Raw genomic sequence first — 17,108 nt, forward strand, 5'->3', positions numbered from 1 at the left:
TCAAAGCAAGTTCTAAAACTTTGGTCTGAAGGACAAAAGTCAGATGGGGCATACACACGGTAGGTTTGGACTGATGAAACTGAACTTCAGTCCGTTTCCATCAGTTTGGACTGATCGTGTGTACAAGGCCTTAAGGCCCCGGATTGGTCCTCCTCCTGTAGTACACTGCTGGGCAAGGACAGAACTCATCCCAGCTCCAACGATACAAAAGACAAAAAAAAAAGTCCTACCATACATCAGTTTTAGGTCAGTTGGGCAGCCTGTTCAAACAAATGGGCTGCCTTTAGTGCAACACTTTAACCACACCTAAACAAAGTCCTATACAGCGCACATCACTGCAAGGCCCTGTGGATATGCAAATTGAAAGCCTCAGCCTGTTCATCAGCCAAGCCATGCCTCCAAAGAGTTTCATTCCGCCCTGGAGCTTAATCATGGAGGCCACGACCAAGCTCTGGGGGCAGAGTGAAACGCGTTGAGAACATTGCTTAGCTGGAGTTCAGGCTGAGGCTTTCATTTCACATAGCCACAGGGTCTTGCAGTGATATGTGGCGCCTATGACGTTGTTTAGGTGTGGTTAAAGTGTTGCACTAAAGGCAGCCCATTTGTTTGAACAGGCTGCCCAACTGACCTAAAACTGTCCCTTCTGCATTTATGTATTGCAGCACAATGCATCTGCAACCCAGGTGCATTTTGAGCAATACTGCAGTGCACCAATGCGCAGCAAATGAGGGAGATTTACGAACACTTGTGCACGCAGAATCTGGCACAGCTGAACATAGTAACAAGTCCTAGAAGCTAATTGGTAGGGATGAGCCGAACACCCCCCAGTTCAGTTCGCAGCAGAACAGGCAAAAAATGTGTTTGAACACACAAACACTGTTAAAGTCTATGGGGCACGAATGTGAAAAATCAAAGTGCCAATTTTAAAAGGTTATTATGCAAGTTGTAATAAAAAGTGTTTGTGGACCTGGGGGTCCTGCCCCAGGGGATATGTATCAATGCAAAAAAAGGTTTTTAAAAACTGCTTTTTTTCGGGAGCAGCGATTTTAAAAATGCTTAAAGCAAAATAATAAAAGTGAAATATTCCTTAAAAATTTTGTACCTGGGGGGTGTCTATAGTTTCCCTGTAAAGTGGCACATTTTTCCTGTGTTTAGAACAGTCCCTGAGCACAAAATGACATTTCTAAAAAGGAAGAAAAAAGTAATTTAAAACTGCTCGCGGCTATAATGAATTGTCGGGTCCTGGCAATACAGATAAAGTCTTTGAAAAAAAAAAAAAAAAAACACACAGAATGGCTCAAACCCCCACCCCCCCCCCCCCCTTCCAAAATCCATACCGGACCCTGGCCGGCTGCAGGAAAAAAGGGGGGACAAGAGATCGCCCCCCCTCCTGAACCGTACCAGGCCACATGCCCTCAACATGGGGAGGATGCATTTGGATCCAAAGCACCATGTCCCCATGTTGATGGGGACAAGGGCCTCATCCCCACAACCCTTGCCCAGGGGTTGTGGGGGTTTGCTGGGGGGGGGGGGTTTATCGGAATCTGGAAGCCCCTTTAAGAAAGGGGACCCCCAGATCCCGCCCCCATGTGAATTGGTAAAGGGGTACATTGTACCCCTACCATTTCACAAAAAAAAAAAAAAGGTGTCAAATGTTAAAAACACAGCAGACACTTACCCGCCGTGACAGCTCTTTAATAGCTGAAGGCAGGGCCACCCGTCACGTGTGCTGGTGACCCCACCCCCTCTGACGCAACAGGGAAACGCTGCGGGGTTACCCAGTGACATGTACGGGTGACCCTGCCCCCTATGACGCAACGGGGGGGTTTCCTTTCCTTTAGAAATGTAATTTTGTGCAGGTTCTGTTCTTAACACGGGAAAAATGTGCCACTTTACAGGCATACTATAGACTCCCCCCAGGTACAACATTTAAAAGGAATATTTCAAAACTTTTTTTTTTGCATTGATACATGTCCCCTGGCCCAGGTCCCCAAACACTTTTTATGACAATAACTTGCATATTAACCTTTAAAATTAGCACTTTTGATTTCTCCCATAGACTTTTAAAGGGTGTTTTGCGTCTTTCGAATTTGCCGAACATCGGGCTCATCCCTACTGATTGGTTACTATGCATAGCTGCATCAGATTTTTAAATCTACACTACAAAGCAATAGTGTGAATGGACCCTTAAAATAGAGCACAGCGAGTCACTTTAACTGTCAGGCCTCGTACACACGGCCGAGGAACTCGACGTGCCAAACACATCGAGTTCCTCGGCCAGTTCAGCCCTGAAGCCGCCGAGGAGCTCGGCGGGCCGAGAGCTCCCATAGAACAACGAGAAAATAGAGAACATGTTCTCTATTTTCTCGACGAGTTCCTCGGCCGCTCCATCGGGCTGAAAGTGTACACACGACAGAGTTTCTCGGCAGAATTCCGGCTCTGACCGTTTCTCGCTGAATTCTGCCGAGAAACTCTGTCGTGTGTACGAGGCCTCACAATGGTTTTGAGCAAAAAAAAAAACTGGTGAGCGCTATAAAGATAGATAAAATTATATTTTATGTAATTTATGAGAGGAGGAGGAGAGGGATTTGCTGAGTATAGCCCAGTGAGAACTAGGTTTATATTAACATGACAAATTAAAAAGTATTAATTGCGAAGAAAAATAAAAGCCTAAAAAAGCAACTAGGGTTACCTTCCTTGCTAGATACAGGTGAAGGCCAAGGATCTGGTCACAATTTCGGCTGAAGCAGAGCACCAGCCAATCTTAATGCCAAGCCTCCCTTTTTAGTATAGATCTCGATCATCACTCTAAGCCTTCACATACACTCACCAGTCACTTTATTAGGTACGTCTTGCCGGTACGAGGTTGGACCCCCTTTTGCCTTCAGAAAAGCCTTTATTCTTTGTGGCGCAGATTCAACAAGGTGCTGGAAACCTTCCTCTGAGATTTTGGTCCATATTAACCGCATTGATAGCATCACGCAGTTACAAATTTGTCAGCTGCACACCATATCCCAACGGTGCTCTATTGGATTGAGATCATGTGATGTTCAACCAAGGGTGAGATGAATTGAGCTTTGTGACATGGTGTATTATCCTGCTGGAAGGAGCCATCAGAAGATGGGTACTGTGTATTCACAAAGGGATGGATATGGTGAGCAACAATACTCAGGTAGGCCGTGGCATTTAAACAATGCTTCATTGGTACCAAGGGGCCCAAAGTGTGCAAGAAAAGATTTCCCCACACCATTAGACCACCACCGAGACTCAGACCAGGCAACATTTTCCATTCTTCTACTGTTCAATTTTGATGAGCCTGTGCGAATTGTAGCTTTGGTTTCCTGTTCTTGAAGTGGCATCAGGTGTGGTCTTCTGCTGCTGTAGCCCTGCTGTAATCTGCTCTCCAAGGTTTGATAGGTTGTGCATTGAGAGATGGTATTCTGCATACATTGGTTGCAACGAGTGGTTGAATTACTGTTGCCTTCCTATCATCTCAAACGTCTCTACCCATTCTCCTCTGACAAGGCATTTTCGTCCACACAACTGCCACTCACTGGAATTTCTCTTTGGGACCATTCCTTGTAAACCCTGTGCATGAAAATCCCATTAGATCAGCAGTTTTTGAAATGCTTGGACCAGCCCACCTGGCACAAACGATGCCACGTTCAAAGTCACTTAAATGCCCCCCCCCCCCCCCCATATTCTGATGCTCAGTTTGAACTTCAAATCATCTTCACCATTTCTAGATGCCTAAATGCATTACGTTTCTGCCATGCGATTAGCAATTTATGTTACCAAATGAACAGGTGTATTTAATAAAGTGGCCGGTAAGTGTACGTGTCAATCACAATGGAAGGAGTATGGTGCATAATTTCCTACATGAACGGCAAGAGTTTCGGCCCCTATATTACCTTTTTTCCCCCCATTCTATCTAAACTAACAGATTGTTGTTCCTATTTGGGTACAGGCTTAACATCTATAAAATGTCCTCAAACCCTTAATGGGGAGGGGGGGGGGATTTTCACTCCTACCTTGCAACCAGACTGTCTTCTTGGATACCGAAGAAGCTGTGCACAAAACCAATGTGATGTGGTTAGGATCTTAGAAAATCATTAGTATGCACTACTGTTCAACAGCCAGGAGAAAATATATCCGCTCTTCCACCCAAAGATTTCAACATGAAGAGGTTTCTGCTGTCACCGAAAAAGATCACTGCATGCCCTAGCCAAAAATCACTGCATGCCCTAGCCAAAAATTCACAAGAAAAAAAATAAAACATTTTATTGTCCATAACTACCTTTACTGTACATCTAAAGTCAAAGCTTTTTTTTCTAGTTTTAGGTAAAAGGAAGGGTAAAACCTCTGCCAGGTGTTCATTTTGGTCTGTTCTTCCGCTGGGGATGTTTGCCCTATGTGTTCTGCTGACCACCAACGGCTGAGCAGAAAATAAACAGGAAATTCAAGTTTTATAATCGTCACCAGCACAGGCAAATATTTCAGCAGGGACATCCGAACCAGTGGCGGCTGTCTAAAAAGGAGACTTCATCTCCTAGAGAATGGGAATTGAGGCGAAATGAAAACATAGAAGAAAAAACAAAAATCGCCATCAAGAATAAAAAGGTTTTGGTGCTAGATCATTAAAAAAAAAAAAAAAAAAAAAAAAAACACAACTATTATATGCCAATAAATACAGTAACTTTAAACTGCAGAATATATATAGGTAAAAAGAATTCTTAGGACCTACAATTGCATGATAATTGGGTTACAGCATAAAGTAAATGCAGTTGGAAAAGAATCACTGACGTAAAGCCATAGAGTCACAAAAATGTGTGAGGACAATAAAAATGTTCCTTCTTGCCCGTTGATTATATGCAAAATAAGAAAAATCGGCAGGGAATTCTTTTAAGGGGTTGGTGAACCATTGATCATCTTATTATAGGGCAACTGTTCATCTGGGAGGGGGACGTGTTATTTTTCCCAATGCATCTGGGTTTCTTCGGAGGTTCATGCATTGCATTTTATACTCTGATATCGCAGCACGGGTGCTGTGTCATCTGGCACCTACCCCCAGTTCAGGGGGTCAGCATTGGAACTAGAATTGGGCACAAGGTATTATGTTTGGGGGGGGGGGGGGGGTCATATTAGTTTGGTCTTTAAATATTTGATGTATATTATGATTTCCCCCTTTTTTTTCTCTGTAAACCGGTAACTGTTTTGGCCAGTAATTTTTGGTCAAATTAGCAATCTTGTTACTGAAAATCACTGTGCAGGGCAAAAAAAAAAAAAAAAGGTAGACAAGTGCATCACTCGTATTTCTAGTATGGCGCCTCATTCATCCAGTTTGTGCATGCATAAAATTTCCCACACCCTCATTAATCTGATCCTCCGCATAGCTAAAGCCTGTAAATATAGTCACTTACTTTAATTCATACAAGCTTACCATTTTACAAAAATATTTAACTTCAAATCAGGATGAGACAAAAGTAGTAATAGGCATTAAAAAATTGTTTTTTTAGGTACAGAATCTACACTTCTCATATAGCAACATACAAAAAAAGTAAGTAGGAGCATATCCTACACCAGACACATCTTTCAAAGTTTGATGATGAAAGTCCGATTTAAAAAAAACACAGTACAGAAATTTCCATAACATTAACTACAAGTAAACTCTTCTTACTTTTTCTTTTAAATGCTTGCGGTTCTTAGGTCTGGTTGAAATTACCTGTATACCTCAGGCTAGTGTGCTGGTTACTTACAAGGAAAAATACCAATATGGATAACTCCAGAAACAAAATTAAATGGTAGGACCACAGCTGTCTGGTCAATCAAAGATTATGAATTATAAAAACAGCTACAGATACAAGTAGTATTAAACCCAAAACTAAAAATGTAATATACTGCAGCTTACCAATCATTAGATGTGGTGGTTACATCAGTTTTCTTTTCTTTGGCTTTTCCCCCCTGTGTTCAACTGGTGATCTGGCCAGTGACACCTCCTGCATTAGTAAGACAACTCTGGAGGAATGAGCACACAAGTCACAGCAGGTACTGGTACAGCCTAGTAAACACAGGTAGATATTTTTCCGTTCAAGCCAGTGGGCTGGAAAAAGATTGATAAAAACCCTGGGGAGCTAGCTGTACCAACATTGCAGTTAGTACAGCAAGCTCTCTCCCCCCCCTCCCATCTCCCCACTGTGTCATTGTGTTACAACAGGGGGCCTCCCCCCCACCCACCAAAGCACACTGGTTAGCACACCATTGGCTGCAAACGCTGATTGGGTGTCGATCGGCTGCTGGTTTTCCAGCATGCCTGTTTAACAGAAGCTAGACATTAGGCCGGCTTCTGTCCAATAGACTGCTGTACTCACAGGCTGAATGTCTCCCCATGCGCACCAGCCTTTAGCGGTTCTAGCACATTAACCTTTTTCTTCAGTCAAGGCACCCTTTAAAAATTATGGACAGTAACAAGGCATCCCACTCTAAAATGTAAAAGCTATTCTAATAGTTTTACATAATGCCGCAACATCCACAAGTCCAAGGAGACCCAACGTTAGAGGTGATTTATTCTTCCAAAGCAAAAACACTTTTGCAAACTGGTTGTGACTAGTATCCCAATGTTTCTGTTCTCCTTTAGTTTTTCTCCATTACTCAGCTAATGTGACCTCACCGCTGATGGAGAGGGGCAGGGGAGGGTCAAACAAGGATTCTATGCAGGCAACTGACATCCTCCTTATCAACTGATGTTGCCATTGGTTGTTAGGACACTGGCAGGTAGAAGGTTGTAATGGTGCACAATGAAAACCTGTGACTTGGTGAGACTAAAATGGCAGGCTTCATCCACAGATCAGCTTGTATAACATTATTGGGCAATTTTTAGGCATTTCACCAAAGCAACCCTAAAGAAACCTTTAGGGCACCCTGGTTGAAAAAGGCTGTTTAGCAGATTTAAAAACACACTAATTAAAGCAAAACTTCATGTCACACTTTATGATTAGTTAAAACAAGAGTTTTTGGGGATTTTTAATTTGTTTGTCTCATCAATGTAAACCGATACATCCTACTAGAGAGCTTGAGCTTTTGAAAACCAGACTTGCTAGCTGGATCACTAGATTAAAATAGAAGACAGCCTAAAGAAAACTAAATGCAACCATCACATCCAAGAATTGGTAAGCTACAATATAAAAAATAAAATAAATGTTTGCTTATGCGTTTAATACCACTTTAAAATACTTTAATGAAACAGAAATACATTAAAGTTCCTTCAAAAACAAAACACAACTAGCTTTATGTATCTAAATCCGACTTAATTTCCGCATTTTGTAAACTACGGTAGAGAAGCACCCAACGCTGGAAGAGGGAGGGGCAGGATCAGGTTTGTTGCGTTTCTTATGTGCCAACATGTGAGTAAGCAGAGGTATAAACCTAGTCTGCTGCTTCCCTCTCACTGTCCAATCACAGGCTGGCACCACAAGGGTTAACAAGTTACATTGTTTAAAGTGTATTTCCACTTTTGCAGCCAAATTGGGATAACCTCTACTTTAAAATGTTTAGGTTATGCTATGTTAATGGAAACCTGTAACAAACCTAAAAAGTGTGACGTTATCTTTTTACTTTCAATATGTTTTATTGAAAAATATCAAAAAGTGTTACAGCGCAAGACATTGCAACGAGAATAATCACCATCCATGTCCAGATAGATCTGGAACATTTAGAATAATCTTACAAAAAAAGGGATGAGACTTTCGACTAGTATAGTATCAATTATCTTTTTGCTTGCTTTAAAATCCTTAACATGGAAGGCAAATAACCCAATTAAGCTCAACTCCACTCCAACTCCCATTCTAATTTGATTCTACCAACCCTGTAAAGGGAAAGATGCACCCTCGCCTCTTTTGAAGTTGCTCTGGTTAACACTATCTCTCCAGAGCCAGCTTCAGTGAAGGAGAGATCACCAACAATGGTTGTAGAGCCCAGGTGATGACATCACCCATAGGCTTACTCTGCGTTATCCATTATTGGCTGTCCCATACACTAAAGCCAACGCTGGAAGCCAGTCATGTGACCAGACAGGGTGGACTTCACAAAAGGTAAAGTCTTTCCTTTCACTGGCTAAATAGATTGGACTTAGTTTGAAGGTAAGAGTAGATGCAAGCTGTTTTAGGTGTTGACTTCCACTTTAAAATGGTTGTAAACCTCTGACCTGAAATATGAACCAAGAATATCCCTCTAAAAGTGCGTAATTGGTCTCAGTCCAGAGCAACAACTAATTTTTTTCTGTTGTCCAATTTCTCTCTCAGCTGCATGAATCACTGCTAACAAGTTCTCCTGACACCAAGAAAGAGTGAGGGAGCTCCAGCACAGAGCCTGTGATTGACAGTCTTGGCTCCGCTCCTGTGTATTTTGTAAAAGTGTGTGTGTCCCTTCCGTCCAATCAGCTCTCCTTACTGAGCTCTGCAGGAGTGTAAATAAATTCAGTTTCCCACCCTTCTGGAAATTCAGACAAGCTGTATAAATTGTGCAATTTGAATAGACCTATGTATGAGGATTTGTTTAATCTCTGTATCAACCTGAGGCTAGTCACATCACTAGGTATATGTAGGGGTTTACCACCACTTCAAGCTGGCCATAGATGGATCAAATCAATATCAGCAGGTTCAGCAAGGGCTGGGAGTGATCCAGCAGTTCCAGCTTGAGAGAAGTCTAATGATCGGCATCTCTCAAATGGGACGATTTGAAAATGTTCTCGTTCAACATATTTATTTGCAAACATATTACAATGTTTTGAGATATAAAACACAGTGGTCAAAAGTTTGCGTAGTTAAAACATACAAAAATATAATTCAGCCAAGCATAGAAAAATGAATAGAAGGCTGAAAGAAAAAGCAGAAGGATATAGCCGCTGGCTCAAGTCTCGAAAACATACAAGGCTGGGGCAGTGGGAAGCCCATCGTAATTAGAAATCTTTATAAGCAGTAGTGAAGTTTAAGAGTAAAATATTATGTTTGCTTAAATGCCAGCAATATTGGTAGATGGCAAACTGGGGGTCTGTTGGAAAGTTTTCATTCGATCAGCACATGCAGCGCTGACGAGTGTACGCAGTCGTTCTTACTGTCATAATAGTGAATACAATAGCACAGTAGAGAGAATTCCGCCATGCACCTCACTTATGTGGATGAAGGAACTTGGTCTTTTTTGTCTGGAATGTTGCTAAAGGTGAAATTTGGCTTTAAGCAATAAAGTGTGGTCAGCTCTCAGCCCGGGACTGAACAAAGGAGCAGCAGCAGAAAGCCTACTTGTATGTGAAATCCATGCTGGCTTTCTTCCTCATGGGGCAACGCTTAAGAGGCAATTGTTCTAGTGCACAGGAACTTGAGAGCATATTTTTTGTTTTTTTTAATGTTTCAATAAAATGTATGGTGTTTTAAATGCTGTACAATGCCTGAAGTGACAGTAAATTCCCATGTATTAATTACTTTGATTCTCTGCGTTTTAAATTCCTGTTCAGTACAGCATGTGCGTTTTCCTAAAATTATAATGCTAAATACCTTTTCAGAGCCTTGTTGCCTCATCATGTGACCTCCCTCAGCTATTCTTTATAAAAGTGGGTACAATAGGAGGGGCTGCGATTTCCTTCTGATGAATGCAAGCTAGCAGGAGACCACGTGTATGCACAGCGGGGATTTGCAAAGAAAGCATTTAGCATTATAATTTTAGGGAAAAGCACAGGAGCATTTTTTTTACAACCACTTTAATTCTTTTAGTGCACCATTTCACTGGAGGTACTGTTAATTGTTTTCAGGAGAGTGTGAAGTTCCCTGGTGGCGATTAGGATCCTGAGCACATCTGGGGAGGTATAGAAAGCTATTGCAGCACGGTTAAAGAGTAAGGAGCTTTCTTTTATATACAGGTCCTTCTAAAAAAATTAGCATATCGTGAGTTCATTATTTTCTGTAATGTACTGATAAACATTAGACTTTCATATATTTTAGATTCATTACACACAACTGAAGTAGTTCAAGCCTTTTATTGTTTTAATATTGATGATTTTGGCATACAGCTCATGAAAACCCAAAATTCCCATCTCAAAAAATTAGCATATTTCATCCGACCAATAAAAGAAAAGGGTTTTTAATAATAAAAAAAAAAGTCAACCTTCAAATTATGTTCAGTTATGCACTCAATACTTGGTCGGGAATCCTTTTGCAGAAATGACTGCTTCAATGCGGCGTGGCATGGAGGCAATCAGCCTGTGGCACTGCTGAGGTGTTATGGAGGCCCAGGATGCTTCGGTAGCGGCCTTAAGCTCATCCAGAGTGTTGGGTCTTGCGTCTCTCAACTTTCTCTTTCCAATATCCCACAGATTCTCTATGGGGTTCAGGTCAGGAGAGTTGGCAGGCCAATTGAGCACAGTAATACCATGGTCAGTAAACCATTTACCAGTGGTTTTGGCACTGTGAGCAGGTGCCAGGTCGTGCTGAAAAATGAAATCTTCATCTCCATAAAGCTTTTCAGCAGATGGAAGCATGAAGTGCTCCAAAATCTCCTGATAGCTAGCTGCATTCACCCTGCCCTTGATAAAACACAGTGGACCAACACCAGCAGCTGACATGGCACCCCAGACCATCACTGACTGTGGGTACTTGACACTGGACTTCAGGCATTTTGGCATTTCCCTCTCCCCAGTCTTCCTCCAGACTCTGGCACCTTGATTACCGAATGACATGCCAAATTTGCTTTCATCCGAAAAAAGTACTTTGGACCACTGGGCAACAGTCCAGTGTTGCTTCTCTGTAGCCCAGGTCAGGCGCTTCTGCCGCTGTTTCTGGTTCAAAAGTGGCTTGACCTGGGGAATGCGGCACCTGTAGCCCATTTCCTGCACACGCCTGTACACGGTGGCTCTGGATGTTTCTACTCCAGACTCAGTCCACTGCTTCCGCAGGTCCCCCAAGGTCTGGAATCGGTCCTTCTCCACAATCTTGCTCAGGGTCCGGTCACCTCTTCTCGTTGTGCAGCGTTTTCTGCCACACTTTTTCCTTCCCACAGAGGTGCCTTGATACAGCACTCTGGGAACAGCCTATTCGTTTAGAAATTTCTTTCTGTGTCTTACCCTCTTGCTTGAGGGTGTCAATGATGGCCTTCTGGACAGCACTCAGGTCGGCAGTCTTACCCATGATTGCGGTTTGGAGTAATGAACCAGGCTGGGAGTTTTTAAAAGCCTCAGGAATCTTTTGCAGGTGTTTAGAGTTAATTAGTTGATTCAGATGATTAGGTTAAAAGCTCGTTTAGAGAACCTTTTCATGATATGCTAATTTTTTTAAATAGGAATTTTGGGTTTTCATGAGCTGTATGACAAAATCATCAATATTAAAACTACTTCAGTTGTGTGTAATGAATCTAAAGTATATGAAAGTCTAATGTTTATCAGTACAATACAGAAAATAATGAACTTTATCACAATATGCTAATTTTTTTAGAAGGACCTGTACATGATCAAGGTGAGCAACTAGTATAATTGGTGGTGAATTACACAAGAATGAATCATCACAGAAAATAGTTTTTGGACACCGAGTACCTTTGGAGTATAGCAACTGAACTGTGGATTGGATGTTTGTACATATTATATTTTATTCACATTTATATATGCACTTTACATATTGGTAATTTTAGCCAGTATGATTTTTTGATACATGTCATTTGTTTGCACATGAGTTTATAGAATCTCACTCCAAACTATTAGGTCATATTGCACTGAAGTTAGGTTTGCACATTAAATTAGACGTATGGGCTTGTGGACTGAGAACGGAAGAAAGGCAGGATGTCTTAATACTTTTGAGAAAATGTGTGTGTATTACATACACACACACACACACCTTTAAACAAAAAGCTCTATTGATCTTTGAGACGCGTTGCTGTCAATTTCAAAATCAACTTAGGTTTTTTTTTTTGTACATTTTCTAAGATATGCTTTCTAATGTAAATAATGGGTTTATGAGATTTGCAAATCATTGCATTGTTTTTTGTTTTTTTTTGTGGATTATACACAGTGTCCCAACATTTTTGGAATTGAGATTGTAACTGGTAAGTTGTGCAACTAAAAAGAAGCTTATATCTAAAAATCATCTATATGTGGAAATAAATTCTACTAGGAGATATAGATATATATATATACACACACACACACACACACACACACACACACACACACACACACACACACAGTTAGAAATGTCCAATGTATATGCATATGCTGGCCAACAGAAGAAGAGAATTATGGGAAATTTAAAAAAAAATAGAAACATTTATACTGACCTAGGTAGATGCAGCACATCTACATCCACACTGGCTTTGGACAAAGAACTGAGTGGTCAAAGACAGCCGATTGCTCGGTTCTCAGTCTGCAGTGATGGTCAGTCACCGGCTTTCTGCTCAGACGACCCCCCCAGTTCAACAACTGGCCAGTCTAAATTAAAGAACCTGCACTCTGACCAAGTAAGTATGCAAGTAGTTTTTACTGACATTAACCTCATCCCCAAATGATTTCAACTAAAAAGATGTGTTCCAACACCATCAGATGAGGTAGAGAGAACAAGTTTTTTTTTTTATACATAAAAAAAAAAAAAAAAACATAAAAATTCAGTTGCCACAAACATGGATGCTTTTCTCTTGCAGAAGGATACATTGGGTGTGCAATATCATATTTTTCACTTTAGGATTCCAGTGCTGAAACAGACACTTCTTAGTAAAATTGGCAATATGTACGTTTTTAAATCTTTACTATAAACAGAAAGAAGCAGATAAATTTACAACGTAAAAGGCAGAAAAAGGTAAAATGTCATTCTTTAAAACAAAAAAGACATTTAACATTCAACTTTGAGTACAGGCAGTAATAAAATATTTTTCTTTTAGGAAGAAATAAAGTTTAAAAAAGGTGAATATAAAAACAAAATACAAAAAAAAACACCACATTAGAAAAAACATTGAAGGCCAAGAATTCTTCCATAAAAATTGATTCTATAAATGAATAGGCTTTTTATTTGTATCCTATTTTTTCCATGAACCCACATGAACGAAAAACTAATTATAGCTGTTAAAATTTTTTAAAATTCTACCACCTTGTCACAAGGCTTTGTAGAAACCCAACTATGGTATACTCCAAAATGTTTTTTTATCCCCTTCAATATACACTACGTTTGTTAAATTTATAGATTTTGAATCATTTAACCATTCCTGTTTTGTGTCACAGAAGTATTCGCATTGATACTATGTCAAAATAATGGCTAGATGAAAGGGATAACAGAAAGGAAAAGGTGTTTAATGTTTTCTTCTTCATGGTTGCATATATCGAATACGTAAGGCAAGACTGAATAACATGCCAACAGTAGAAGATGAAACCATTGTTTTCTTCCAAAACTGTAGACTGCAAATCTAGCGAGGTAGATGAACATTCAGGTAAAACGTTTATTCTTCAAATATTGCTGCAATTGAAGCGGTTATGGAAATTATTCAGATAGCAAGACATAATCCTCCGACCACCCAGATTCATGTGCAATAGTAAACATTTTCAAGAGCGGTTTTAATTTTTTATGTTGAAGAGAATTGTCTGCAGGGAGTTGTCTAACAATTCTTATTCCTGTTTCCAATCATATACTGGTCCTCCTAAAATAGACTATTGATGTTTTCACTTAAAGATGGTATCTGATATATTCCTCAAGTGCATAAACTGGCTTTTACTGGCAATGGAATCAGCTCTTTTTTCTGTTAAGGAAAAAATTAAAATAAAAACAAAAACCAAAAAAAAGCAAAACACGTTCTGTATTTCTCTTAACAAGCAGCATTATTTCATAAATGCAAAGGTCCCCCAACCTGTGGCTCATCAGCGACATACATCAGTTACTTCTTATAGGAGTGTCAGTACCTTCTATAAGGGTACACAACAATCCAATATGTATTCTATATTTTAACATTAAAATTTTACTGGTTTTCTAGCATTAAAAGAATGGCTTGTCATCTCTAAATCTGAATGCAACTCACAAGCCAAAGATTTTGGGACCTCTGCTTCAATGCACAATTTACAAGTTATTTAAGGAAGAGAAACTAAAATGTATTTATTATTTAAAAAAAAAAAAAAAAAAAAGTATACCTTCAAAGCAAAAACGACAAAAGAAAAAAAAAAACACATGCACTGGGATTGATGTTCTAAATCTGAAGTGTGCAAAATCTGGTGCAGCTGTGCATGGTAACCAATCGGCTTCTAACTTCAGCTTGTCATTTGAGCGTTGACAAAAAAACAAAAGCAAAAATAAAAAACTGGAAGCCGATTGGTTTCTATACAGAACTCCGCCAGATTTTGTACTCTCCAGTTTAAGTAAATCAATCCCTATGTGAAAATAATAAAAATAACCCAATGTTTCTGTGACATATCTAATTACAGATGTATAAAATGAGGCGATTGCTGCCAGGAAAGCAACACTTATTTGTTGCTCACAGAAATACAACTGGCCCTCTTAATTTCCACATGAAAATTAAGCGGGTTGAAATTGTGGCTGGAGAATGGGTCACACTTAACCTAAACCATGACATCTTTGAAGGCATTTTTGGTCACATTCCTTTAACATAATGCATGCTATATAGTGCAGAAGTTTACAATAAAGATGAACATGTTAATGCTATTGTGAAGTTCCTTAATGCCCTTCGTTAAGAATTTAGCCTTCACTTTTTAAGAGTGACCAATAACCCAAGTCTGGAAGGGTTTTATAAAACAAGTATGCTTGAGATGATTGTACCTGTATTTAGTACTTCTTGGACCTTTAGGCTGAGTTCACACTAGCTCACAGCAGGGGGTCCGATGCGTCCCTGTTCTCCAATTCAGGTACAAATAAGGTCAGAATTTCTGCCTAAATTCGGACCCGAAAACGGAACCAAAGACACACAGGACCCTTTTCCAGTGCACACCGCAGCCACCCCCAGAGGTGTGTGAAACGGCTCCATTGAGAGCCGGTCACAGTCTACTGTCGTGCAAATTGGATGCAGAGAAATCCGCATTCAATTCACACAAGTGTGAACCCAGCCTTAAAGCGAAGGTTCACCCTTTTTTTTTTTTTTCTAACATGCCATCTAGCATACTAGCGCGAGCTACAGTATGCCTTTATTTTATTTTTTTGCGCCGTACTCACCGTTTAACCCCTCTAGTTAAGTTTTAGTCTAGTAGGCGTTCCAATGCAGAGGGGAACATGATTGACAGCCGGCTATGGCGCGTCACGCTTCACGGAAATAGCCGAAATAGGACTTGGCTCTTCACGGCGCCTGCGCAGTCAGCTCCTAGTCTATGCGCAGGCGCCATAAAGCGCCAAGTCCTACTCGGGAAGCGTGACGTGCCATAACTGGCAGTCAATCATTGTCCCCTCTGCATAGGAATGCCCATTCCCCGCGGGGAGTCTGAAACTTATCTCCAGGATTAAACAGTGAGTAAAATAAAGGCATACTGTAGCTCACGCTACTATGCTAGATTTCATGGTAGAAACTTGCATTTGAGGGTGAACCACCGCTTTAAGAAGGGAACATAGTCCAAAAGCTTGTCCTGAAACATTGTATGTTAGTTAGTGCAAATGAAGAAAGTATCACAGACAGTACTCAAATTGTTTCTGTCATAAACAAGTATCCAAGTCACCTTCACACCTATGTTTAGCAAATTTCACTGAACTAAGCATAACTAGACTTAATTGAACTGTTCCAATACAAGTTTACCTATGGTTCCACCAATCCTGCATAGTCCTACAGTAACAGATTCTCAGTTTGTATTCCTGCTATTTATTACTAAATAAATTGCCTAAATAATGTACAAAATGTAAACCGACAAAAAATTGCACTGGGGGAAAAACCCAGGGCTGTGCATACCCCAACACCAATGGCATATAAGAGAAATACAAAATAAACCTTTGTCGACTATGAAATATCATACAAGGAGACCTCCCTCTCTCAAACAATTCGACTGGCCAATTACCGTGGTATGGTGTCATTCATCCAAAGGCACTTGGTCTCAGTCAAAAAAAAAAGCTCTCATAACTATATTGTAAACCATGTGCCCCATGTGACACCCCAAAGTGAAAGTGAAAAAATAGGTGCAAAAATAACTTGACTAAAATGTTTAGCTCACTAAATAAGCTGTCAGGAATATAAAATAGTGCACCAAATCAAAATAGGACAAAAATACATACAAGGTCCATTGTTTGAGAGAGGGAGGTCTCCATGTAGATAGTGGCCATCTGATATTCCTATATTATAGGGAACAACTAAAGATTAGCAGATTAGTACTATTGGCGTATTCTTACACCTTTTTCTCTCCTACAGAATTAATATGCTTTCCATCCTATAAGTATATACATGTACACACATTTGTTTTCTTTACGATATATTTCATAATCAAAAGGTCTGCTGTGGGCAGGGAAAACTGATGTTACACATTTGAGTACCCACTCGCTAATCAGCCCCTCTTGCAGAAATGAACCGGTTCTTTTGTTTAGCCTTATTGAGCAGTTTTCCCTCCCCAGTGACACCACTCATTGATCATCTGTGGTTCACACATGGCCCCACTGATCAAACTTTTTTTTGCAAGCCCCAAATGGACTCCTGTTTTTGCGGTCCTCCAGCAGGGTCCCCGAGACTTTGCTTTTTGGATGAGCCCCTCTTGTACTAGATCACTGGAGGACTATTCAGCGTCGCACTTTCTTGGCTTGCTGCCAAAATCTGCGCCCTTCACCCCAAAGCTCCACTCTTTCAGGAAACTGGGCAAGGGCCCAATCTAGAGGTCCCTCGCTACATCTTACAAATCTGTTTGCTCTCCATGCCGCGGTAGACCCTCCTTTCTTTGCAAAGTGGGAGAGGGGTTTACAAGTCATTTACCAAACCCCAAAAAGGAACGCACACTTTTCTTTGGGCAGAAATTCTCTCTGTAGCAAATATTAGGGGATATACAAAATCATGCACTGTTAAAGAACCAAATCGGTCCTGGAAAAGCTTTTCCCAACTGATGGTTGTTGGCGTTATAGCCTACACCCAGGTACCAGGTTACTAGTTTTGGGAATGCCCCAAGCTCCAAACTGTCTGGCAGC

The 17,108-nt window shown here is 40.5% G+C and overlaps 1 protein-coding gene across 5 annotated transcripts in view; it reads right to left on the minus strand.

The window, feature by feature from the left end:
- Window positions 1-17,108, minus strand: part of BRD1 (bromodomain containing 1) — a 104,390-nt gene that overhangs the window by 31,256 nt on the left and 56,026 nt on the right. The window contains exons 9-10 of one of the 5 annotated variants that reach the window (XM_040343653.1): window positions 16,215-16,271; window positions 13,700-13,755 (exon numbers count right to left, since the gene is read on the minus strand). The exons of 3 other annotated variants lie outside the window; for them this stretch is intronic. In XM_040343653.1, the coding sequence (XP_040199587.1) occupies window positions 13,754-13,755; window positions 16,215-16,271 (59 nt within the window). In that variant the 3' untranslated portion in view covers window positions 13,700-13,753. Of the gene's footprint in view, window positions 1-12,819; window positions 13,756-16,214; window positions 16,272-17,108 lie in introns of those variants that run through there. One more of the 5 variants, XM_040343651.1, reaches the window with a different exon arrangement.

The sequence above is a fragment of the Rana temporaria genome, chromosome 3, assembly GCF_905171775.1.
Source record: "Rana temporaria chromosome 3, aRanTem1.1, whole genome shotgun sequence".
Taxonomy (NCBI): domain Eukaryota; kingdom Metazoa; phylum Chordata; class Amphibia; order Anura; family Ranidae; genus Rana; species Rana temporaria.